Here is a 26352-nt window from a genome sequence, read left to right as displayed (position 1 = left end):
TACCCACTATTTGTACCGGTGACCATTTAGAGAGGAAAAGATGTAGTCACAGAACAGAAGTTATTTTCCCTCACTTCCTGTTGTTTTGATGGGAAAGGAAGTGAAGAGGAATCTCTTCCATGGGACACAATCCCCCTCCCCTCCCCCTCCCACAAAAATAACAAAAGGATGGAAGGAACAAGGAAATGAAGGAAAGAAAGAAATTTCCTTTAAAGCCAAACTTTTTTTTTATTATTTATGGAGTGAGCAAGAAAGGGTTAAAACCCCTGATTTTTTTTATATTATATTAGGTATACTTTAAAGTGACCTGCATGGGTAAAAAAAAAAAAAAACACACACACACACACACACACACGTTAAAGTACATCTAAACCAGGGATCCTCAAACTAGGGGCCCTCCAGCTGTTGTGAAACTACACATCCCATGAGGCATTGTAAAACTCTGGCTTTCACACATATGACTAGGCATGATGGGAATTGTAGTTCCTGAACAACTGGAGGGCCATAGTTTGAAGACCCCTGATCTAAACCCTTAAAGCGGAGTTCCACCCACATTTTAGACTTTTAGACTTGCCACCATTTTTTTTTTCTACAGTTCCTTTACCTCATTTATGTTGAAATATCTGTTCTCTTCCTCCTTATGGGGCCACGGCCGTCTACATAATTTCCAGCTTTGCATTGGCTCCTGGGAGATGAGTGTCGTCAATCCCAGGAGTCAATGGGCATCACCGACTACTGAGCAGAGTGTCAGCTGCTTCGGGACGTCCCTGGGAGCACTGCGTCCAGCCCCGCCCCCACCCTCCCCCCATAGTGACACGCCCCTAGGCTAATCTGCTCAGCTGTAGGGAAGGAGAGAGTGAGGGGCAGAGATAGAGCGGTGCTGGCACTGCTAGGGGAGGGGCCTAGGTCTGTGCTTGAAGAGGGAGGCAGAGGGCGGTGTTCTAGAACAGCGGCAGTGTGTATGGGAGGCCGCATCTCCTCCAATCAGGGGCCAAGGAGGCTGAGTCTGAGCACCAAATCCCCGGAAGAGGAACACTGCAGCTTCAGATGCCCACACTGCAGATGGCCGCGCTGTACAGGACCAGAATAAAGTAAGTTATACGTGCTGCACAAACAAAAAACAGGGGATAGTTTACAGGATATCTTAATGTAAATGCATGGGCCCTGACTATACTAGGCATATTTTTAACAAAAAAAAAAGTTGGCACCCTAGGGCAGACCTACAACCCCTCCACAAATAGAGCTTTCTTTTGGTGGCATTTGATCACCTGTGCGATTTTTATTTTTTGCGCTATAAACAAAAAAAGTGCGACAATTCTGAAAAAAAAAAAAAAAAAACAATATTTTTTACTTTTTACTTTATGCTATAGAACATTTTTTTTTTTTTTTTTAATTGAAAAAGATGTAAAATCAAAATTTTTCATTATTTTAGGCCACTATGTATTTTGCTACATATTTTCGCAAAAAAAAATCCCAATAAGCGTATTTTGATTGGTTTGCACAAAAGTTATCGCGTCTACAAAACTAGGGGAAAGATTTAGGTCATTTTTATTTATTTATTTTTACTAGTAATGGTGGCGATCAGCGATTTTTAGCAGGACAGCGGCATTGTGGTGAACAGAATGGACACCTAACTGACATTTTTGACGGGGGACCAGTGACATTACTACAGCAATCAGTCACCATGCTAAAAATGATGTACTGTAACTGTACTGACACTGCCAGTTAAAGGGTTAACACCTGGGGCAATCAAAGGGTTAAATGTGTCCCTAGGTGGTGCTTTCAAACTGTGTGGGGGATGGGCTTGCTGAATGAACACAGAGACCTGTGTTCCTAAATAGGAGGAACACAGGATCCCTGTGTTCATTACTGACAGAACAGCGGTCTGTTGTGTTTACATCGGCAGACCGCCTTTCTGTCTCCATGGGTAGCGATCATGGGTGCCCGCCGGACCCGCTCATTGGCTCCCCCTGTGGCCAATGGGCGATCCCGTGAAGTGACATACAGGTACATCGTTTCGCGGGACAGAGCCGACGTGCCGCAGTAAAACTACGGCGGCTGGTCGGCAAGTGGTTAAATTAGCCTCAGAACCTGTGTAATTCATATGTGATGAGGTGGCAGCCCTAGGTATGCTGCAATGTATTACATTTTTGTTCCTGTGTTTAGACAGTAATAATTTCTCACTTAGCTCACACAACCCAATGAAAGAGGTGTGTTAGAAATGACCATGATTAATCAGAATACGTTATCAGCAGACAATGGCCAATCAATATGTGAGCACAGAGCTAACAGGAAGAGAATGCCAGGTAGACACTTAGCTGTCAGTACCTGCAGGACAAGGGTCACTTCCCTGATCAAACATACGGGCAAGCCAGCGCCAACCGAAGATATCACTGTAGGTATGACAACACTCGTGAAATCAGCAATAAAAGCATGTGATCTGAGCCATTCTGCCCTATTGCATATGTACAGCTGCTGATTAAATGGTTAGATGATTACAGAAGTTCACAAGTTGACTTAGCGTGATTGAAATTTAACAGCCGGACAGCTATGACTCAATGCCTCATGCTACAGTCATCCATTATCACATATACTTTATTTTTCCCACACCAACAGAATAAGAGCATCATGGAAAGGAAAATGTGACTAGATAAAAATAGTAAGTGATACAAAGAAATGGAGAATGCAGTGATACAATGAATTCAATTTATGGAACACAGTTGCCAACAATCAAGAATTACAGAATTTCCAGGAAGAATTTGCTTTTGAACATGGAATGCTTTATTTACTAAGCTATAGGGTTGTTTCCCATGATGACGGATATATTCAATACATTCAAAAGCTACGGTTCTCTTATGAGGAACTTCAAAAATAAGTGTTTTATTACCGATCAAATGATACCTTGATAATCGTTAAGCCTAGTACACATGGGCCAAAATTCGGACCGTGTTTACTAAGTTTAAAGTAGAACTAAAGGCAAAAAACTTTTTTAGTTTTGGATAGGGTGAAGTGGGATTAGAGCACCTGTCAGTATGTATTGCTGCCTGTGCCCCCGTTAGGGAGATTCACCCTCTCTATTGGTCCTGTTTACCATTATCATTGAATGGGAAAGTAAAAGAAAATCCCAAATTTTGGGTTGTCCCCAGAAAAGTAATAGAGGGGAAATCTTCTAATGAAGACAATAGTTCTAGTGACCTGGGGGTCCTCAAAGAACTCCCTTAAATTTGCAGGGATTTCCGCTCACCCCGTTTGGCTATGAGACAGGAAGTGAAAGGAAATCTCCTTAATGGGACACAGATGATGAAAAAAAAATCTGACAGGGGTTATAACCCTCCCTTACTCTATCCAATATAAAAATAAAAAAGGTTTTGCCTCTAGTTCATCTTTAAAGCGGAGTTCCGGCCTCAGAAAAATCTTTTTGACAAAAATACCCCAGGGACAGTCAGGGCTAGTTCATTTCAGCAATGATAGCCTCTGAACTGTCCCCGGGGTCACTTACCTTTTAGAAGAAATACTTACCTTGAAAATGTCTTGTCCAGCGCTGTCATCTCAGGTGTGGGTAGCTGAAGCCGGAGCGTCCTCTTCGGTGACGTCGGAGTCCCAGAATGCCCTGCACCGGCCCTGCTTGTCACTTCAGGTGCAGGCATGTCATCCCTGCATGCCCAGAAGCTGTTTAGCAGGGAATGACGCGCCTGCACTGGAAGTGACGAGCAGGGCCGGTGCAGGCACATTGACTCCTGGGAGCGATGACGTTCGGCTCCCAGGAGTCAATGCAAGCAGGAAAGGACGGCCCTGGCCGCGGACGCAGAGGTAGGAAGAGAAAGGAAGGGGAGTATATTTTCTTCAAAAACAAAAAAAATCGTGATAATCCAATTCTTTTTCAGGTTACTTAGAGCAAGCAGGTGTCAAATTTTCGTTTTGAGGCTGGAACTCCACTTTAAGTATTAACTGGCCATACTCAGATTGAAATTAGCTTGTTACTTGCTGATCCAGCCAAAATTTGATCCATGGGTGCCACCTAGCTTGAAAATCTTCAGCCTAATAAATGAATGAGAAACTGTTAGCCGAACAGTCGCTGTTCAGGTATTCTCACAGCTGCAGGCCCCTGCTTTTAGAATACAATAACCGGCAGTAGAAGAGTCTGTTCGTTTTCTTTCATTCAGTCCACGTGTATGGATAGCCTATTAATGTTAATCATAAAATCTGTCATTTTTTTATGATACCCCAGGATTTAAAATAATTTATATTGCAAAATACTGTATGCCATTCAAACCAATAAATTTAAACCAAACCTCTAATTATGGACTTTATGCTTTAAACATTAGCAATCATGTATGAAAAAGTTCTCTATGCAGTATTAGATACAGGTATTCCACTCTGCTTTGGTGTGTAGCTCAATTCACATTAGCTATTTTATTTGGAAGTATAATTTAAAAGGACAAGTTCCCTTTACCGTGAATTGGAATGAGGCTGGTACACAAATGCAGTAGGCCTGGCTGTAGTTTTCTACATGAAAGCTTGTGGTGCTGGGCAGGGCCACACAAATGTAGGGAGGTGCCAGTACTTTCATTTTTGTACTGTATTCATAGTTACGGTGTAGAGATGTAAGGGTTAGCTTGCTGTAGTGTATCTGCCATTTGGCCTGTTGAGGGAGTTGGGCCACGGTGGAATGGGAGCAGAATTGGGGGTTGGTCATGGGAATGAGGAGGACCATACACAGAGAGATGTAGTGTTGCACCTTTATGGGTACCCCCTTGGCAGGACCCTGAAAATGAGACTGTGTAGCAAATGGATCACCATTGGTTGCAAACCATTACAAGCTAAAAAAGGTATGAGACACCACAGCATAGCCCAACTGTTAAAGAGGGACACCATCACTTTGAGAGTTTCTGCACTTAGAGTTGCCACCTCATCCCTTTAAAACCGAACACATATGAATTATACAGGTTCTGAGGCTAATTTATTGCAGATAAGGCACCTTAATCAGCCACAGAACCTGTGTAATTAATATGGGTTTGGTTTTAAAGGAATGAGGTGGCAACCCTAGCTGCACTGCCATGTGATTAATGAAAACTGTTTGAAGAGGAAATGTACATCTATGTTAACTTTATGCAGTAAACGAAATTGCTGGTAAAGTGAATTTTCCAATCTGATTTACAGAGTAATAGTGAAATCCTGCAGTGATGGAGAAATAAGAGGCAAAAGAAAGGAGAAGCAGCCAATTCGGCAGAGGAGGCAGTAGTGGCCGGTGACGGAGGGACACCAACCTGGACTCTCCTTTGGACTGGGCATGGACCATGCGTGTACAAGGCCTTGTGAAATACAAAGCAGCTTCTCTCCATGCCTTAGAGTTAAAGCGTAAGTGTAAAGTGTAACGTGTAAAGAACTGGTAAAGGCAAATCAATGTTACAAAGCTATTTTGAGGAAAAGAGCATGAAATAGCGCCGGGACAGGGGTCATTGGCAGGGAAAAGGACATTATTCTTCGGGTGTGGGGCCATATGCCGTAGTCTTGCTTTCACCCATCGGGGGTGCCAACTTCAGAGTTCCCCTGAAGATGTGCGTTTGCACAAAACACGTCGGGGTAAAATCATGCGCTGACGCCATGCTGCCATACTGGGTCATGGAACTAGCAGCCATTTCTCGATCTTTCCTACACGGGGGGGGGGGGGGGGGGGGGGTTAACATGGTTGAGCAGCCCTATGTGAAGTGTGTTGGTACCATCAAGAAACCTCATGAGTGTGGATGAAGTTGGAGGAGAGGCCGCGATTGAGTTAAAAAAGCGCTGTGAGCTGCACTAGCACCTGAGAACCTGGTGAGTGTGGTACGGTTCTCATTCACAAGCGGTGTTGAATGTCTTAGATCCGGGTCTTCAAACTAGGGCCCTCCAGTTGTTCAGGAACTACAATTCCCATCATGCCTAGTCATGTCTGTGAATGTCAGAGTTTTAGAATGCCTCATGGGATGTGTAGTTCCGCAACAGCTGAAAGGCCGTAGATTGAGGATCCCGGTCTTAGATGGTTACACTAACGGACTGGTTCACTGGACTTCTTTGGATGGGTTATTCCTATTTTTTTGTTGTATATATTTATTGTTCACTTTATATTCTCACTAATTTTTTATATTATACTCACTAGCTATGGTACTTTATGGTATATCTGCGGTTATTCACCTCTCCATCAGTGAGTGTCAATTTTGTTTGGTAAGAGTCCATCCCATTTCCACGTGGTGTGTTTGAATTCAGTCTTTCCATGGGTGTTTTAAGAATTTCATCCCTTTCATTATGGACTTTATTGGACTATAAACTTTCACTGTCCTTTGTTTTAATATATATATACCTACATTGGCGCTGCCTCTTTTTCTTTCTATCTTCATTTATTGTATACCTTAAAATTAAGAATTAAAGAAAAAAAAAAAAAGTGGAAGTTCAGCCAAAAGCTAACTAAGTTTAAACCTACTCCCACCCCCATTCTAAGGACCATTTTACACGGAGTGGATTCCGTTCTGATTAGCAGGGGGGGGGGGGGGGGATCAGATCACAGATCACCAGAGCCCACTCTGCTCTATGGATGGCCGGGAGTAAAAATACTTTTCTGTCCGTTTACACCCGACTGCCATCTGGTCCGATTTGCCTTAATGAAAGAGGATGGATTCCTTTCTGTTGTTTTTAGCAGATCAGATTAGACCTGGAGGTAGGTGGGTGTAAACGGACACAAAGTCCGCTTATACCCGCCTGTCCCCAGGAATGCATGGACCTTCCGATCAGGTCCTCAAAAACTGACAGGTGACTTTAGAGATGGACCCTGAGGGCCAGGTCGACTATTTCTGTGGAATGGTGGGATCCCCGGGTATCCCCCTCAACTGGACCCAGGAGGGTGTCTCCGGATGTTTCGCAACCTTTATGGTGCTCGGAGACCTCGGCCTGGCCAGGTATTGAGCAATCCCCTGGGGGGGATGGATAGTGGCAGGTCTTCTCCCATATACCTCCAGATTTTAAACTGTTTGAGTTTTGGGTGGCAGGGAATGTTGCAGGATTTCATGAAAGTCCCAACCTGTTGTCCCATTTTCCCTTTCACCTTGGTTTATGGCTGGGTTATATTATCCTGCATGATTTGTTTTATATGTATGTTCTACTTTTGACTCACTTGACTGTTACCTGATTGCAATTGCCATTGCGAACCTCTACTGGTTTGAGGTTCTATCCACTTGCTTGTTTGATCTTATGCATTGTATTGTGTTTAACAAAATAAAAACCTTTTTGATTGAAAAAATAAAAAAGATATCTCATACTTAAAAACGAACAGGTGGACCTGATCTGATCACCCATGTGAAAGGGGCCCAAGTCTGTTCTATTTTACCCTGTAAAGAAAAGATTTGTATACGTATCTATTCTGAAGCCGCTCTGCTCTGATCACATGATCTCTCCAACCACGGCTTCTGTGTAGAGATCGCCGACAACAGCTACAAATGCCAAGGAGATGACGTTACCTATTGACTTATTATGGGGCATCGGTTTTAACTGTCCCTCCTCTACATTGAAGCCATCTCTGACAGCTGATCATGGGAACGGAGCCGCTTCAGAATAGACAAGTATACAGATCTTTTCATTACAGGGTTAGATAGAATAGGCTTAGACTGGGTGTGAGAGCAGGTTTAGCCTTACCGTAGTTAGCTTTTGACTAAACTTCCACTAAGTTCACACCGGTCCATTTGCTTTTCATTTTTTTAATGCTTTTTTGCAATTTTTGTTTTAGCCAATGGCAAACAATATCTCCTGTGGCATTATTAGGTGTCATCTGCCTTTGAGCTTCCTGCTTCCTCTTTTTTTGTTATTTGCCTGTGCAGTTGTGAAAAAGATAAGACATCTCAATCAAACGCTTTACAGGCATGTTCCTCACATGCCATATGGTGCTTTTAGGGAACTTTGTGGTGGTGGAAGGAATCATGCTGCAATGGCTTCACTCTGACCAGGCAGATGAAGGCTTATTAGAGAAAAGGAGCAAGGGAAGGAGCCCTATTGTGGAAAAAAACACGCCAATAAACCTCTATTAAATTCATGTACATGCATTTTTGATGAAATTCAATTAAAGTCTATGTGGCCAAAATTGCACTAGGTCACACCAAAAAAAGGAAATGCTATATTTTCAAAAACAGATTAAAAACAAATTGCAAATATGTGAATGGGCACAGAATTCATTTTGTTGTGACAATATTTTAGTTTGTATTGGAAGCTGGACATAGACAGATCATAGAGGTAACTAAAGGCCCGTACACACACAACGAAAATCTGAAGTAAAATTTCGCCCGACGAATGATCTGCTGATTTTCGGATTGTTAGTATAGTGCTTTCGACAGCCGATTACAAATTTTCTGATGACAAAAACTGGATGTGCAGGCTATAAAATTTTTATCGTACGTCAACACAACGTCCGATTTTTGTTTGATTCGTACAGTTTTCGTCCAAAAAAAAAAAAAATCGTAAGAGCAAGACTCAGAAACGAAAGAACACATACAAAACAATTCAACACATGACATCACTTCTGAAGTTGAATTCTGTCGTACGAGAATTTTCGTATGAAAGAAACCTCTTCACTTTCGATAGGAGACTAGCATGCAAAAAAAAAAAAAAAAAACGGACAAAAGATCATTCGATAATCTGATTGTGTGTAAGAGGCTTAAGACTTTCATTTCTCAGCCATCATGAATTAGCAGCTGCAGCCACTCGTATCTGATACATCATTGACCTGAGCACCATTATTAAGGATTCCCCTTATTTTCATGCTGGAGAACCCATGGCTATGTACTAAGGGGTTGTAGGCCTGAACACCATATACTAAATAAATCGATTGCCTTGGACATGAAAAATATTATAGGATAAACCTTCTATGGACCATTACCAACCAAGAAAAGTAATTTACACTGCCGATATAGGCTGACATTTACTTCTGGGTTGACATTCAGTCTATTCAGATATTGAACAATGCAGATGGATGCAACTTTACACAATCACAACTTTTAACCCATGCAAAATTGGGCACTTAGAAACTGTTCCAAGTTTGCGCTTGATCGTGGATGACTAAATTTAAAGCTGTATGAAGTTGTAGAAGTTTTGGCAAACTGATATGCCAATGTATGGCCAACTTGAAGTATATCTGAACCCAAGAAATGTAACATATTACAGCTCACTATTCCTTAGATGTGGTGGGTGCATGGTTCCCCCCCCCCCTTTTATTTTCAACTAGTGATCCTGCCAGCACAACACACTTCCTGTTCTGGGGGTGACAATGATCACTCGCTGAACATTATCCAATGGGTAATGGGTTTATAACCTAAGGGCTCTTTCACACGGGCGTTCAGTTTTTTTTGCCCGATCAGGTCCCTTTTTTTTTTTTTGCAACGGACACGGGTGACACTTGTGTCATCCGGTCCGTATGTCCGTTTTTCATCCCATCCGTTTGCGGATGAAAAACGGACATAATGTATCTCTATGTAAATACGGATGTCAGCGGATGACACCACTGACATCCGTTTTTGCGTCCGTTCTGTTTTTTGAACGGAAGAAAAAATAGGGTTCTCTTCCGTTCCAAAAAAACTGAACTGAACGGAACTGACGAAAAACGGATGTCAGCGGATGATCATCCACTGACATCCGTATTTACATAGAGATACATTATGTCCGTTTTTCATCCGCAAACGGATGGGATGAAAAACGGACATACGGAACGCCCATGTGAAAGAGCCCTAAGGAGAGAAAGTGTGTAAAGGACTACAGAACACCTCCTACTCTCTACATCTCCATTACATAGCGGTGTTCTGTCAGCCAGAGAAGACCTGGGTTGGTCCGATTTAATGCTCACAGTGTACAGGACCGCATGGAATTTCTGTCAGGTTCAACAGGTATTTTTTACACTTATCAAACAAATATAGCAAAAACACTTTCAGTGGTATATTTAGCAGATCAAATAAAAGAAATTCACTGTTCAGTTTTAGATCCACTTTAAAGTCGATGTCCATGTTTGTACGATTTCATACTCCCAGCCCTTCTAGAACTATCAATCAACATTTGAACAATGCCTTACCTGGTGGCAGGTCAGCAGCAGAGCTGTCCACACAAACAACCCGGAGATGCCCTGTGCGGCCGCTGTTGTTAGGAATAATTGATCTCCATCGATAGTGGTATTGGAAGCTGTCCGAAGCTGAATAGCAGTCTCACTGTCCATACTCAATATATCCTCCGATCTGCCAGACGTTGTTTGGCCTGTTGTGGTGGGAATCAGCGTGGAAAGGGACATATTCGGCTCCATCGTGGAGAACTGATCAGCCATGGTGTTATTCATCTGTGCAGAGCCTGTCAGGGAGCAAAGGTAAAGTCAGGCTTCGCCAGGCACTCAGGATAGTGGCTGGAGAGGATTTTACACACAGTGATCATCGCACACATGGGGAGGAGTCATGGAAAGCACAAGATTAATAGGATATTTAGTCGGTAATGACCTAGTAACTTACTGTATGATATATACACTATACATCAGCATCAACCCAAAGTATACTGAAATAAAAAAATAATAACTAAAGAATACTAGCCCCCACTGTATTAAAAAGCAATTAACTGTACTAAACAAAATTAGATGGGCTGATCAACCAACGGGCTGAACAAAAGAGACAAAAAAAAAAAAAAAAAAACAGATTCCTCCATCACAACCAACCTTCTTTGTCTTCTGGAAAGTTTTTCTTTTTCATTATACATATATATATAATATATATATATATATATATATATATATATATATATATATATATATATATATATATATATATATATATATATATATATATATATATATATATATATATTCTCTCTGGTGGCCACCTGAAGAAATTTTGCTATTATATGTCTTTTAAAGCCCCGTACACACGTAGCGATTGTCGGCCGTAAATATTCGGCCGCCGAACGATCGGCCGATTGTCGGCTTGTTAGTATGATGCTTCCGACAACCGACAGCGACTTTTCGGCCGAACAGAATCTGTTGTGCAGGCATTAAAATTTTTGTTGGCCAACACCAGAACGGCCGATTGTTCGCCAGTCAGTACAGAATTCGGCCGACAAACAGCCGATTAGCAAGACTGGGCATGCTCAGAAAAGAAAAAAGACAAGGAAAGTTAACCATCACATGACATCACTTCTGCAGTCAGCTGTTGTTGGCCGACAAAATTCGTGTGCAGTCTTTTGCAGTTTTCAGCCGACAGGACAGCACCGGACAAAAGACGGCCGATCGTTCGGCCGACATTCAGTACGTGTGTACGGGGATTAAGACTTTATGAATGCATCTATACCTTAATATTTTAGGTTGGATGGGTGGGGTTGGGGCAGCAGGTTGTCTATAACCATATATGTTTATATGTTGTCTGTGGAATAATGTTTAATCTATAAGGAATAAAGATTTTAATCATATTTCAATAATTGGGAGCAGAGTTATATATTTAGAGAGGTATAAGTGGTATGTTCATGCAATAGTCATAACTGACAATTTAGTGAGTATGGTGACAGGTAGAGCCCACATCCATTGTGTATTGTTTTTTTGCATTCCTCCATCCAAAAAAACAAGGTGGATGGAAGAATCCTCCCCTCCAGGACATTATATTCTATTGGATTATAAGCTCCCAGGAGCAGGGCCCTCCTAACCCTCTTGTATTAAATTGTATTGTTGCTGTATTGTCTTTTAGATTGTAAAGCACTGCGCAAACTGTTGGTGCTATATAAATACTGTATACTATTAAAGAGGTTGTAAACCGAGAAAAAAAAATTTTCTCTTCTTTACATCCTGAAAGAGAAACACATAATGAGCTAGTATGCATCGCATAGTAGCTCATTATGAAATACTTACCTTAGAACGAGCCCCCGCCGTGCCGTCCGCTTACCTGTATGACGGGCGACATGTATAGTCGCCCGTCTTCCGGGATCGCGGCATCCGGCCATCTGATTGGCCGGAGCCGCGGTGACGTCAGTCCCGCGCACGCGCGCGGGAGCCGACGGTCACGGCACGGGGCTCTGAAGGAACGGCACGATCTGCCGTTCCTTCAGAGCGCATGCGCCAGTGACGTCACTGGCTGCATTAAAGGTAAATATCTCCTAAACGGTGCATGTTTAGGAGATATTTACAGTACCTATAGGTAAGCCTTAATATAGGCTTACCTATAGGTACAACTTCCTGAGGAGGGTTTACTTCCTCTTTAATAATATTCTGGGAGCAGGACTCTCTAGTCAGGCTAAACTGATCAGTGGCTGCAGCCACTGGCTGACAAAAGTTTTCCAACATTATTTTTCAATAGAAGTGCATTTGGTGATCGAATTCTGTCGAGCGGGGAAGACCATACATGGATTGAAATTTGGCTGGTCCCTGCTGAACCGGTCATATTTCGAACCATCTATGGCTAGCTTTAGGGCTGTTCATACAGATGCAGTCCAGTGCCATTGTAATCTGCACCAAAAACGCATGTACAGTGTTTTCAATGTATTACAATGGCCCTAGTTCACAGCAGTGCGTTCCAGTGCTGTCAACAGTCGAACATGCTGTCTTTTTTCCGTATGGTTCTTAATGTTCAAATGTTATCTCTGAATTGTTATCAACTATCCCAAATTACATAAATGACCAGCAGAATTATCCGGCTTATCCGGCTTACAAACTACTTGTTCCATGATAATTTGTTGGTCTGTCTTAATTACTATTCGTAAAACAAATAGAGGGGTTCAGGGAAGCCAGTATGAGGCAATTGTCTATTACCACTTCACATCTTAAAAGTGGAAGTTCAGCCCAAAGCTAACGAATGCTGGCCATACACTAGCAGAAATATCGGGCAAACTCATTTTAGAATAAAACAAACAAATCGGCCGTGAGAGCAAAAGATCGTGCCATCATGTAATGACCGAATTTCGAAAGATAAATCGTTTAATGGACATAAATGAATCCATTTTTCATTCAGTTTGTCACATATACCTAGTGCAAACAGGTCGGCCGAGAAACACATTAGCCTTTCAATTTATCTTTCGTTTATCGTTCGGCCGGCAGATTTTCAAAACTGTTCCTTAGATTTTTCGGCTCTGAAAAGTGAAAACGATTTTCTATTTGTACCCATTAACTGGATGAAAAATGGACGATCGGACCAAATGACAGATTTTCGAACGATTTTTCGGCAGGTGTATGGCCAGCATAAGTCTAAACCTACTCCCACCCCCATTCTGCAGAGTGGACACACTGAAGCCCACTCCGCTCTATGGATGGCCGGGAGTAAAAAGACTCTGCTGTCCGTTTACACCTGACTACCTTCCGGTCTGATCTGCCTAAATGAAAGAGGATGGATCCCCTTCTGTTTTTAGCAGATCAGACCCAGAGGTAGGTGGGTGTAAACGGACACAAGTCCACGTACATCGGCCTGTCCACAAGAATGCATGGACCTTCTGATCAGGTCCTCCTTAAACATTGACAAGTGGACCTGATCGGATCACCCATGTGAAAGGGGGCCAAAGTCTTTTCTATTTAACCCTGGCAGAACACATCTAAAGTGTGGCAAAGCGTATCAAAAACACACCAGAGCGCACATGTCCTGAACTGAGATCAAGAAAAAAAAAAAGGGGATGGGGGAAAACCGCACCAGAACAAGTTGAAAATGTGCATGCAGAAATGCATCCAGAACACAGAAATTGTGGTGTGAACAGGCTCTTAGGCTACATTCACCTGGCCGTATGGGTATGGATAGTTTAGCCTCCTCTGAACACAGCCTCACTCTGTGCTATAGCTGCAAACTGGCTAATTAGGTGCAGCCAGAACCAAATGTTAAACACGAAATGTGCCCAGGGTCAGTCGTTTGCTTTATTTTCATGTAACCACTCAGAGAAGCAGTTACATCCGAGCAGTGGTAGTACTGGCCATTGATTTATTTAGAGTAAAAATCTTATGGCGGCCGCTGTTATCTGCTGCTGGTCGTACACAGAGTGTGCAGGCAACATTTAGTACCGCTGGGAAAAAAATATCTACAGATTCTCGCTGGAAGCTGCCCCATGCAGCAGTGTAAATGTACCTTGAGTGCCAGTTCACATATATGCGATGCGGGAACCCTACGAATCCACTGCGGGTTCCCGTATCGCATTCAAATCGCAGGCAGTTCACACTGCCATATGAGAATTGCTGGGAGTGTCAATACAAAGTTAACGACACCCCCAGATCAGTTCACATATCACAGTGCAAACTGTCAGTTCAGACATTAATCAGATCACCTAGGCGTGAACCACCATGCGATCCGATTCTACTGCGGACCAAAAAAAGGGTCCTGTGCGTGTTGTGTCAGAATCCGATGCGAATTCAGCCATACATTCTGTATGGCTGAATTCGTATCGCACAGATCATGCATGTGATTTTCAGAGCAGTGCACTCCGAATCACATGCAATGTCTGTCATCACTATAGTGTGAACCGGGACTCACTCTTGACTGACCCAGGACCTCTGCCTAAAGCTGGATACACACTATCCAACTTTTGTGGTTAGATTTCCTTCAGATTTACCTTTTCTATGTAGTGCAAGGGCCTGCCAGATTGCATACAAATTGAAAGTGTTTAGGTTTGACCTCATATTATATGGTTTTGGTAAATCTAAAGGAAAAAGTCTTCAGAAAATCTTATAGTGTGTATGGCCCTTAAAGCAGGGGGTCTTCAAACTACGGCCCTCCAGCTGTTCAGGAACTACAATTCCCATCATGCATAGTCATGTCTGTGAATGTTAGAGTTTTACAATGCCTCATGGGATGTGTGGTTCCGTAACAGCTGGAGGGCCGTAGTTTGAGGATCCCTGGATGTATCTAAAGGCAGAACTTGGTCTTGGGATAGAGTGGAGAGGGAATAGAACACTTTTCAGCCTCTATTGCTGTCTGTGCCCCCATTGGGGAGATTCACATTCTCTATTTGTCCTGTTTACTGTCATGATTCCAAATTGAAAGTAACAGAAATCCTCAAACATTGAGTTGACATCAGAACAGTAATAGAGGGGACATCTTCCAATAGGGATGCTACTTCTCCTACTTCCTGTTTTGGAAGTAAAGGGAAATCTCCCCAATGGAACACAGATGGCAAAAAAAAAAAAAAAAATCTTTTTAACGCTCCCTTGTTCCATCCAAAAAATGAAAGAAGAAAAGTTTTGCCTTTAGTTACACTTTGAAGTAGTTGTAAAGGCAGAAGGTTTTTTATATATTAATGCAGTCTATGCGTCAAGATAAAAAAACCTTCTGGGTACAGAAACCCCCCTAATACTTACCCGAGTTCGATCTCGATCCAGCAATGTGCACAAGTGCATCGGCCATCCAGGACTCTCCTTTCTCCTGATTGGCTGAGACACAGCAGCGGGTGCCATTGGCTCCTGCTGCTGTAAAAGTCAGTTAGCCAATTAGGAGACAGAGGGGGCAGGGCTGAACCATGTCAGAATGGACACACAGAGCTGCGGCTTGGCTCAAGTACCCCCAAGTCAAGCTGCAGAAGGGAAGGGCCAGGAGCGGCAGCGAGGGACCCGAGAAGAGGAGGATTGGAACTGCTCTGAGCAAAACCATTGCACAGAGCAGGTAACTAGAACATGTTTGTTATTTTTAAAGAAAAAGAAAGAAAAAAAAAAATGAGACTTCAGTATCACTTTAAGACAAAAGTATAAACTACTCTTTCATTACATTAATAGTTTTCAAGATTCGTTTTGAATTTTCCTTTAACTAGTTTGAAGCGATGTTCGTGTTCTTGAGCTCGGCTTCATACTAAAAATACTGCCCTTCTTAACCTTATCCACATCCTTATGGCTCATTCACATCAGATGCGTTGAGCGATGTTTATCGACACCGAGAAAACAATTGTTCTTCTGTAACATACAAGTGCTTTGGGTCGCATTGCATAAAAATTCAGGTTGGCTCAACATGCTGTTGGGCATATAGTAAAAAAACATTTTAGGAAAGACTGGAGGAGTTTAAAGCGGTTGTATCCTCACCGAAACAAAAAAAAAAAAAACCCTGCAGGAGAAAGGCATAATGAGCTAGTGTGCATCGCATACTAGCTCATTATGAAATACTTACCTTAAAACGAAACCCCGACACGGTCGCCAAAACACCGCTGAGGGAGCTGTCATGTTCCCTCGGCGTCTCTTCCGGGTTTGGCGGCTCCGGCGCTGTGAGTGGCCGGCGCCACGATGACGTCACTCCCGTGCATGCGCGCAGGAGTTCACTTTCCGGCAAGGATTCGGCAAAGAGCTCTGAAGGTCCGCCTGGTTTCAGCAGCTGCATGCAGGGTGAATATCTTCTAAACCGTGCCGGTTTAGGAGATATTCATTGTACCAACAGGTAAGCCTTATTATAGGCTTACCTGTAGGTAAAAGGTGACGATACTTCCGTTTTAATGGGCATAATTTACTAAAGGCAAATAGGCTGTTCACAGTGCAAGGGAATTTACCCTTGCATCTTTTCATCTTAGTGAATGAGGTGAAGCTTTGCTGACTTCCATCATTCAATCACGTGCATGCTAAAATATGTTATTTTATAACCACTTGCTGACCGTCCGCCGCATATATACTGCGGCAGGCTGGCTCGGCTGCGCTAATTAACGTACTGGTACATCGGTTTGTGGAAGTGGTGCTGGGGGGGGGGGCAAGCACGTGCTCCCGCCCCCCCCCCACTAGGCAGCAGGGATGCCGTTCCATGGGACCGGTAGCCACGATTGCCGCCGGGCACCCGCAATCGCTCCCCTCTAAGGGAGAAGAACGGTTAGCTGTTGTAAACATCTGAAATGATCACAGAGCGCCTGTGATCTTCTTATATAGGAACTAGGGATCGACCGATTATCGGCAAAGCTGATATATCGAGGGCCGATATGCATTTTCCCCGATATATCGGAATCGGCCTTTTGATTTACCGATATTGCCGATATTTCGGGAAAGTACATTTACCGGGGTGATGCCTGCAGCTAGAGACATCACCCCAGTACCGGTGTCCATAGCCGACGGTCGGCTGTCTTGTAATGACAACTGATGCGGCTGAGAAGCCGCTCGGCTGTCATTCCAAGGAGCGGCTCGCCCAGGTCTCCTGTCCCACCGGGAAACCCGGGCATCCTACCTTCACCGCCGCCGTCTGACCGGGTCTCCATCTGCACCAGGTCTCCATCTGACCGGGTCTCCATCTGCGGCGCCAAATTCAAAATCTTACAGCATTCAAAACAGCCAAGCTTGGCGTTTTGAATGCTTTAAGTGCAGAGGAGGGGTTTGGGGTCTTTTATGGCACTTTTCCACTGCAAGTACCGGCTAGGCTCTACTCGGCCCTGCTTGGCCCGGTTTGCTTTTCCACTGCTGGTACCGCATGGTATAGTGTCGGAACGGTTCGGTACGGTATAGGTTTGCTTTTCCACTAAAGTAGTACTAAAGTTAAGTGGGTGGGATAACAACAGGGTGGGTGGGATTCTCTGACCAATCAGTGGCTAGTAGTGACTGCATGCAAAGGATTGTGGGATATGGTACCAGTTTGGTACCTGTTGGAACCACAATCGAGTAGGTACTGTTTTTTCAGAGCCGTACCGTACCGTTTGGTTCCATGCAGTGGAAAAGCAAACCTATACCGTACCGTACCGAGCCGTTCCGACCCTATACCATGCGGTACCAGCAGTGGAAAAGCACAAAAGCGTGCCGAACCGGTACGGTTCCATGCAGTGGAAAAGCGCCATTAGATCCCCAGATCCTTCCACCACAGTACCTGTAAACACAAAAAAAAAAAAAAAAATATATATATATATATATTTTTTTTTTTTAATGTCCAAAAATATCGGCAGATATCAGCCGATACCGATATCTGATGACCAAAATATCGGTAGCGGCGGTAACAAAACAATATCGGTCGATCACTAATAGGAACACAGATCTCTATGATCATTTTACAAGTCCCTCCCCCCAGTTAGAAAACACTCCCCTAGGCTCAAAACTAACCCTTTGAGCACCCCTAGGTTAAACCCTTCCCTGGCAGTGTCATTATTACAGTAACAGTGCATATTTTTAGCACTGATTACTGTATTAGTGTCACTGGTCCCCCCAAAAGTGTCAAAAATGTCAGTTAGGTATCTGATCTGTCCGCTGCAATGTGGCAGTCCCGCTAAAAATCGCAGATTGCCGCCATTACTAGTAAAAAAAAATAATAATAAAAATGACAAATCTTTCCCCTAGTTTGTAGATGAGAACTTTTGCGCAAACCAATGAAAATACGCTTATTGTGATTTTTTTTTTACCAAAAATATGTGGCAGAATTTAAATTAGCCTGGAAGTATGAAACATTTTGATTTTTAATTTTTTTTTTTCTGGGAATGTTATATAGCAGAATGTTCTATAAAAATTTGTTTGCAGAATTGTTGCTCTTTTTTTGTTTATAGCACAAAAAAAAAAAAAAAATCGCAGAGGTGATCAAATACCACCAAAAGAAAGCGCCATTTGTGGGAAAAAAAGGACATCAATTTTATTTGGTACAGCGTTGTACGACCGCACAATTGTCAGTTAAAGAACCGCAGTGCCGAATGTCAAAAAAATGGCCTGGTCATTAAGCGGGCAAATCCTTCCGGTCCAGAACTGGTTAAGTTTTTTATTTCACATGATTGGGTATTCTTTGCTAAGTGGATTTTCACCATTGAGCACGCATGCTGTGATGCATTGTTACAATGCATTATAGTGTTTAAATTTTTCTTTTTATAAGATACAAAAAAAAAAAAAAAACTTTATTTTACTTTATTCTCTCAGTTTTGCATAATTTTTGTTGACTTTTTATGGACTCTATGGATTCTACTTTATCAATATCTTTTTGTATGTGTCTCCAGAACCTTCAGGAATAACAACCCTTAGCCAAAAGAAAATTGCTGTTAAGCCTAGAAATGCAGACCAAGGCCTTTTTATGCTTTAGTAAATAAGTAAACCAATTAACTCCTCTCACTACAATGGGAGAGATGCGATTATGTCATCTTGGATCTGACATCCTGAACAGAGTTGTGTCTGTGCCCTCTCCCTCAGCAAGATTATTCCATCAACATCATTTATATGCATTAGAACAGAAGTTTCTATTGGATCAAGGGTGCAGAATTTGTTTCTAGTTCACACCAAAGCAACATCCCCCAACACTAGTGTTGACTGACTGGACAGGGGCTCCTATATTTTTGGTCTATCCATGGAAGGGTTTCGAGGTCAGATTGAGAGTTTGATAAATATGTAGCCATGGTTTGGAAGATTGGTTTGTGGAACCAGGTTTGTGGAACGAGCCTAGCAACCTGGATAAGACAGTGGGAGTATAATAGAGGGGTCATGTCTGGGAACCAAAGAATTGTGCAGCATAGTCTTGGTACACAGCAGCCCCATATATAGGACATAAAAGAATTTTAGTAGTGTTTGGTAGAAAGAATGAAGAATAGGGATCATTTGGAACTTATATTGAAAATAAATTGTATAATTTTATAATATTATATTGTCAAAAGTATTGGGGACGCCTGCCTTTACATGCACATACATTTTATTGACATCTCAGTCTTAGTCCGCAGGGTTCAATATTGAGTTGGCCTTGCATTGTGAACTGGTGCGCAGTCATGTTGGAACAGGAAGGGGCCATCCCCAAAAACTGTTAAAAGAAATTTGGGAGCATGAAACTGTCCAAATTCTCTTGGTATGCCGACACCTGAGTTCCCCTTCACTGGAACTAAGGGGCCAAGCCCAATCCCAGAAAAACAACTCCGCCAAATGATTTGGACCAGTGCACAAAGCATGGTCCATGAAGACATGGGTGAATGAGTTTGGGGTGGAGGAACTTGACTGTCCTGCACAGAGTCCTGACCTCAACCCGATGGAATGCCTTTCGGATGAATTAGAGTGGAAACTGCGAGCCAGGCCTTCTCGTCCAACATAAGTGCCAGACCTACAAATGCCCTTCTGGAAGAATGGTTAAACAGTCCCATAGACACACTCCTAAACCTTGTGGACAGCCTTCCCAGAAGAGCTGAAGTTGTTATAGCTGCAAACGGTTGGCCAACTTTATATTGAACCCTATGGACTTAAGCCTAGTACACACGCAACGATTATCGGCCGACCGATCGTCCGTCTTTTGTCCAGAGTGGTGTTGGTTGGAATGTGCCTAGACTGCACACGAATTTTCTCGCCCAACAAAAATCTACTTCAGAAGTGATGTCATGTGTTGGTTTGCTTTCTTTGTGTTCTTTCTTCACTGAGCATGCCCAGACTTGCTCATAAGATTTTTCCCTGTCGAAATCTGTACTGACTGCACGAAAATCGGCCGTTGTGTTGACGGTCAACAAAAATTTTATAGTCTTCACACCAGATTTTTTTTGGCCGAAAAGTCGGAGTTGGTTCTCGGAAGCATCATACTAACAAGCCGAAAATCGGCAGACCGGTCGTCGGACGAAAATTCCCGGCCAATTTTCGACGGGTGTGTACGAGGCTTAAGACTGGGATGCCATTAAAGTTCATGTGCGTGTAAAGGCAGGTGTCCCAATACTTTTGACAATATAGTGTATAGCTGTGCGAGGTCTGCATTTATATAATGGAAGGTAATTTAGGGAGTGTGGAGAGTGTTCAAAGGTGAAATTCTAGTGGAAAAGTGTCTTGCTGGGGTGATGAGGGATATATTAAAATTTCCAGTTTGGAGTAATTTACCATAAAATTGCTAAGTGAACGAAAACCCTTAAATTTGCTAATGGAGGGCTTTCTAAGCTTATACTAAGAGAAGGCGTGAGGGTGTGTTGGAGGTCTGTGCATGGTGGATTACTAAAATTGTTTTCAGGGTATTATCACGTGCGCCCTGCACAAAACTACACTTGGTCTTGGTGGATTGCTTGTGGAAGATGTGGTTGCGGTCAGTTGGCTATCATTTTGGCATAAACTTTTAGGTCTCCTACAAGGGAGATCGGGTGATAATTTGAATTGAGGAAGTGGTCTTTATCTGGTTTGGGGATTAGGGAGGGGTGTGCCTTCAAAGCTCGGGTGGGAAAGGGGATTTTATCTGAAAGAGCATAGAAGACTTTAAAAAGAAAAAAGGAGTAAGACCTTTTCTGAAAGTTTTGTAGAACTTTGGTGTGAATCCCAGAACACCAAGCAGATATAAATGACAAAATGAAATGCAGCTCTCTATTCATTACATCATTAAAGTGTAAGTATGTATGTACTAGAACAAAGCAATAACTTATGTGCCTTTCACTGCATATGTATGCTCCATGGATATGCTTTTATGTCTGTTTTTTTCCCCTTTCGCCCTGCGTGTTGCGTTTTGTATGTCTTGTTTGATTGTATATGGAACAAAAAAAAAAAAAAAAAAAAAGCGTTCATATAGCCAAAACTTTTTGGTTTTATTTTTGTATAGAGAAAGAAAGGGTAAAACCCCTATCATGGCACATTAATGACAGGTGGGCGACTAAGGACCTGCAAGGATCAGAACACAGTCTGTCTGCACGGAATACCTGTGAATCCCACGCGAATGAAGATGGTCCTGCACATGGGTGTATAGATCTGTACGTCAGTGTACATGAGGCCTAAGATTCTTTGGGTCAACTTCCCCTCACTTGTTGGGGTTCCAGTTTATGCAAAAAAAGGGGGTTCCCCTATGGTGGGACTTTTCAGGCACTCTAGTGAAAATACAATAGTATAATATAATACAAAATGTATTTTATTGAAAAGATAAGTTCATACATATAAAAGCATGGCAAGCAGTTATGAAAATACAAAAGTTGCAGACACTGTACTGTAGAAGCAGGGACCCAACGCGTTTCAAAGTGTAATACTTCTTCCTCAGGGGTACTCTTTAGCTTACAGCTTCAAAGATTCATGACCACAGCTCACTGATCTTTGTGAGCTGTGGTCATGAATCTTTGTAGCTGCTTATCTCAGTCCAAGGGCTCCCTTCTTTGGACTTCAGCTACCCAATGGGCTTTGCTGGTAGTCTTCCCACACTTTGGCTGAATCATTGGGCTATTACAACTATTTATACCATCATCTGAACCTATCACATGGACCTCCACAGTTCGGTTGCTTTTATTATTGTGCAAGCAAGATATTTGTCATACAAACGCAGTTAATAGAGACACTGTAAGTTAAAGAGTACCCCTGAGGAAGAAGTATTACACTTCGAAACGCGTTGGGTCCCTGCTTCTACAGTACTCAGGATGTCTGCAACTTTTGTATTTTCATAACTGCTTGCCATGCTTTTATATGCATGAACTTATCTTTTCAATAAAATTAATTTTGTATTATACTATACTATTGTATTTTCACTAGAGTGCCTGAAAAGTCCCACCATAGGGGAAACCCCTTTTTCTGCATTTGCATACCTTTGGGATGTGGCACCATCATCAGGGTTGCCATTGAGAGCAATCTCTTATGGGGTTCCAGTATTAAACTTTTATTAGTTACCAGCTCTAAATTTTGTGAGTGGTTTTATTATGTAGATCCGCATTACGCCCTTTTATGGCCCTTGAAAGTGTGGCCAAAGTAAACCCATTTGCTAAAATGGCCATATGCAGTAGTGTGGTGGTTTGGATTTCTCGCAGCATATTATTAACCTTTATGTAAATATCATTAATATATTCCACTGTTTATTTAGCACTCTTGGCCTTTGGGAAATGATTAACACCTGTAATAATCTGCATATTCTTCACAGTACTTGCCTACAGACCTACAGGATTTTTAACTGCTAGAAACCCTGGAGCACACATGCGTCCAGCTCTCACTAATGGCCATACACCTGATCCCAGTAAATGAAACATGGTTGAGATTTTTAAGACATCCTTATTCTGCAAACTTTATATATTAGTTCCAGTAGTTTTATTTTTTTTTTAAAAAAAGTACATTGTTTTACATCAAAACTGTCCAAATAACATAACCCATATGTAGTTCCAGAAAAATAACTTTTAGGGAAAAACAATGAGATATAGAGTATTGTGCCGCCAACAGTCATACACATATGGAAAAATTCTAAAAATTAAGAGCAAAGTGGGGCCTCTCCTCTAAAAATGCCTAGCTGTCAGTGGAGGGTAGAGGGAAAATCAGTGCCAATGACTTGGGAGAGTAGGGATAGCATGGGAACATTATTCTAGCTGTGTGGCCTAGAACAGTGGTCTCCAAACTATGGCCTATGGGTGGTGGATGTGGCCCTTTGCTTGCCTTTGTCCAGCCCTTGAGGGCTTCTACTGACACCAACGATGAGGCACCATTCCTTTCCCTGACACCAACAGTGGGACATTATTCCTCCAGCTGACACCAAGGATGGGCCTTATTCAGCCTCACCATCAGCAAAGGTGCACTGTTCCTGACACTTATACCAATGATGGGGCACCATTCTATCTCCTACTGACCACATTTTTTAAATCCCGCTGACCACCAATCCTGAGACATTGTGTACTCCCAGTGATGCTAGAAAATTTTTACTCCTATTGGCCACAGTCTGGCCCTCCTAAAATCTGAAAGGCAGTAAACTGGCCCTTTGTTTAGGAAGTTTGAAGACCCCTGGCTTAGCTAATCAGCTACCTTTCATTTAAAGTGCCCTTCCAGATTCGGATCAAATTATATTTAGAAATGTGAACATCCCTGCCTTAATAAACGATAAAAAGATTTAATTTTTAGTTCTATAAAGAAGAGACGTGTGAAAAACCTTCCTGCCCCTGACTTAAACAGGACTTCCAATTTCTTTTTTATGTTTCAATGTTTTTATTGTTTTCAAAAAGGTAGACAAGTATACAAAATATTCAATGGCTACTAATATATTTTATGCTATTACAAACAAAAAATCTCAGAACTTTCTGTCAAAACTCAACAATATATTTTGTCTTTCGTTGGTAAATCTGTTCAATACAATCAGTAGCAGTGCTGGTTTGACCAGGCCGTATCGCCCCCACCTCTGTCACCCCACTGGGATCAAACTGTGTCCCGAAGCAGAGACCTACCCGCCCAGCCCCTAGCCCTCAGCCTCAATTTCCAAAGTAGTCATTTAAGTATCCAACTATGCTATTTCTAAACAGTTTTATCTTCATAGCCTCCAACTGAAAGCATTTATTTAATTGGTTTGCGCAAAAGTTATCACTTCTACAAACTAAGGGAATAGATTTATGGCATATTTATTTATTTTTTTTAACCTAGTAATGGCGGCAATCAGTGATTTTTAGCAGGACTGTGGACAGATCGGACACCTGACAATTTTGAGGGGACCAGTGACATTATTACAGTAATTACAGTTATACTGTATTAATGACACTGGCAGGAAAGGGGTTAACACCAGGGGCGATCAAAGGATTAAGTGTGTCCCTAGGGGATACTTTCTAACTGTGTGGGGGATGGACTCACTAGATGAACATAAAGATCTGTGTTCCTGAATAGCAGAAACACAGGATCCCTGTGTTCATCTCTGACAGAACGGCGGTCTATCTTGTTTAAATAGACAGACCGCGGTTCTGTGTCGGTTCTGTGTCTATCTGGAGCGATGGCGGGTGGCTGGCGGACATCGCGTCCGCCAGACCTGCTGATTGGAGCCCCCCACTGGCTATTACACGAAATGATGTACATGTACAGCGTTTTGTGTAATAGAGCCGAACTGCCGCAGTATATGTGCGGCCGCTGGTAGGCAAGTGATTAAGGACCAGGCCTATTTCTGACACTTGTTGTTTACAAGTTAAAATTCAGTATTTTGAAGTGAGTTGGTGCCTCAGGCCAAGGGGGGTGGGACTTTATGGGCTTAGTTTGCCGATATTATGTAAAAAATAACAATTTATTGAAGATAAAACATAAAGTAGTGATAACAACACTTGATCATGTGTATGGGTTATAGACCCATAGGTGATAGTGAATTGAGTAGAGAAATAAGTGACACGGTGATATGGGGACAGTGTGAATATTTCTCTCTGTCAGTCCAAGCTTGAGGATTCAGCGTGGGGTCTGCAGAGAGGGAATATCTTGGTTTTCCTACGCGTTTCGGCATATGAAATAGATTGCCTTTATCAAGGAAAGTTTGTCCACCATATCTGAAAATATAGTAGGTAAACAGTCAATAAATTGTATGCTTCCCATGGATAGTTTCCATTGGTCGCATAGTTTCAATACATACTTGTAGAATATGTGCCTGATCCTGGGACCTTGCTTCTGATCTTTTAAGTTTTCACACAGGAATTGGTGTGGATACTGCTGCTGAGGTATATGAGATATAGTGAGGTTTTAGGTTTAAATTATATATATATATGTGAGTATGGTATTGGATTACTTACTAGCAGCGTAGTTGCTTGAACATATCAGTGTGGGGTCAATCCAGGTCAATTTCCGGTTTGCCCTAGTATAGATGAAGTAAAATAAGCCAATTATTTGAGGAGAGGAAATTATTTTTATTGAAAGTCAAAAGTCATCAATGCATGGAGAATATAGCATTGTAGACTTGAAGCCAAACTCACTTTTGATAGTGTATAGATTTACAATTGCAGCAGGTCCTGGGCATCTGCCTCGTTCCCTCAGCAAGAGGGAAGTGGCGCCCTGTTTCAATTCCCCGGCCTTTTATACCGCTCGCACATGCGCAGAATGTGCGCATCAAGGTGCCACGTATCCAGACCCGACTTCCGGGTCTGTGTGTCAGCGGGACGTGCGTCAGCCTAAGCTGCGCGCGCACCCAAGATAAAAGAATAGGCGGATTCCTGTAACTGGCCGCCGACACAGATGCAGAGAAAGATCGCCTGTGGGTGATCATAGCGGAGGATGTGCCACCCTCTGCTTCTCATAGAGCCCCTGGTTTGTAGATACCGGGGTCAACTGTGTCGGGTGTGTTGAAAAGATCAGGAAAAGGATCATACAGTGCAGGCATATACAAAATAAAATTAGTAATAACAAGGAAATACAAGAGAAATGGCGTTGGTGTATTACGGAGCGGTATTGTGTGAAATATATATCAAAATTACATATCACATAGTGGCATATTGCAGCAGTATAAATAAGTGGGGAGGGAGGTGAAGGGGGGATCGGGGTGGGCCGTATGAGATATGACCCCCGACTGCGGGGGATAGGATCTACAGTTTCCTATAAGTTTAATAGGTATAAGGAGATGGGTTAGGTTGGGAGCCTCATGTATCCTAAGCGGAAAGGGTCATGGTGGTTTGTTGGTCAAGATCAGAGATCATGTTCTGAATAGGAGGGTTTTGATTGTGTCTGGTTTATGTTGAAGCTTGGTTTTATGCCCGTGAAATTTTGAAGTGGCTGAAAACTGTCAGACAAGATTTCCTGTGAATGGATGACAAGTAAATATTTTATTTCTTTTATATTTATCAAGAATATTATTACTTTGGGAC

At 42.5% G+C, this 26352-nt stretch overlaps 1 protein-coding gene across 1 annotated transcript in view; it reads right to left on the bottom strand.

Annotated features, from left to right (window-relative positions):
* Positions 1–26352, bottom strand: part of TMEM184A (transmembrane protein 184A) — an 87757-nt gene that overhangs the window by 25663 nt on the left and 35742 nt on the right. Inside the window, exon 2 of the mRNA XM_082262260.1 lies at positions 10079–10347. Within this exon, the coding sequence (XP_082118386.1) occupies positions 10079–10336 (258 nt within the window). The 5' untranslated portion in view covers positions 10337–10347. The remainder of the gene's footprint in view (positions 1–10078; positions 10348–26352) is intronic.

Source organism: Pelophylax lessonae, assembly GCF_965119305.1.
Source record: "Pelophylax lessonae genome assembly, chromosome: 6".
NCBI lineage: Eukaryota > Metazoa > Chordata > Amphibia > Anura > Ranidae > Pelophylax > Pelophylax lessonae.
The sequence above is the reverse complement of the archived record's forward strand: the minus strand, read 5'-3'. Positions and strand labels throughout refer to the sequence as shown.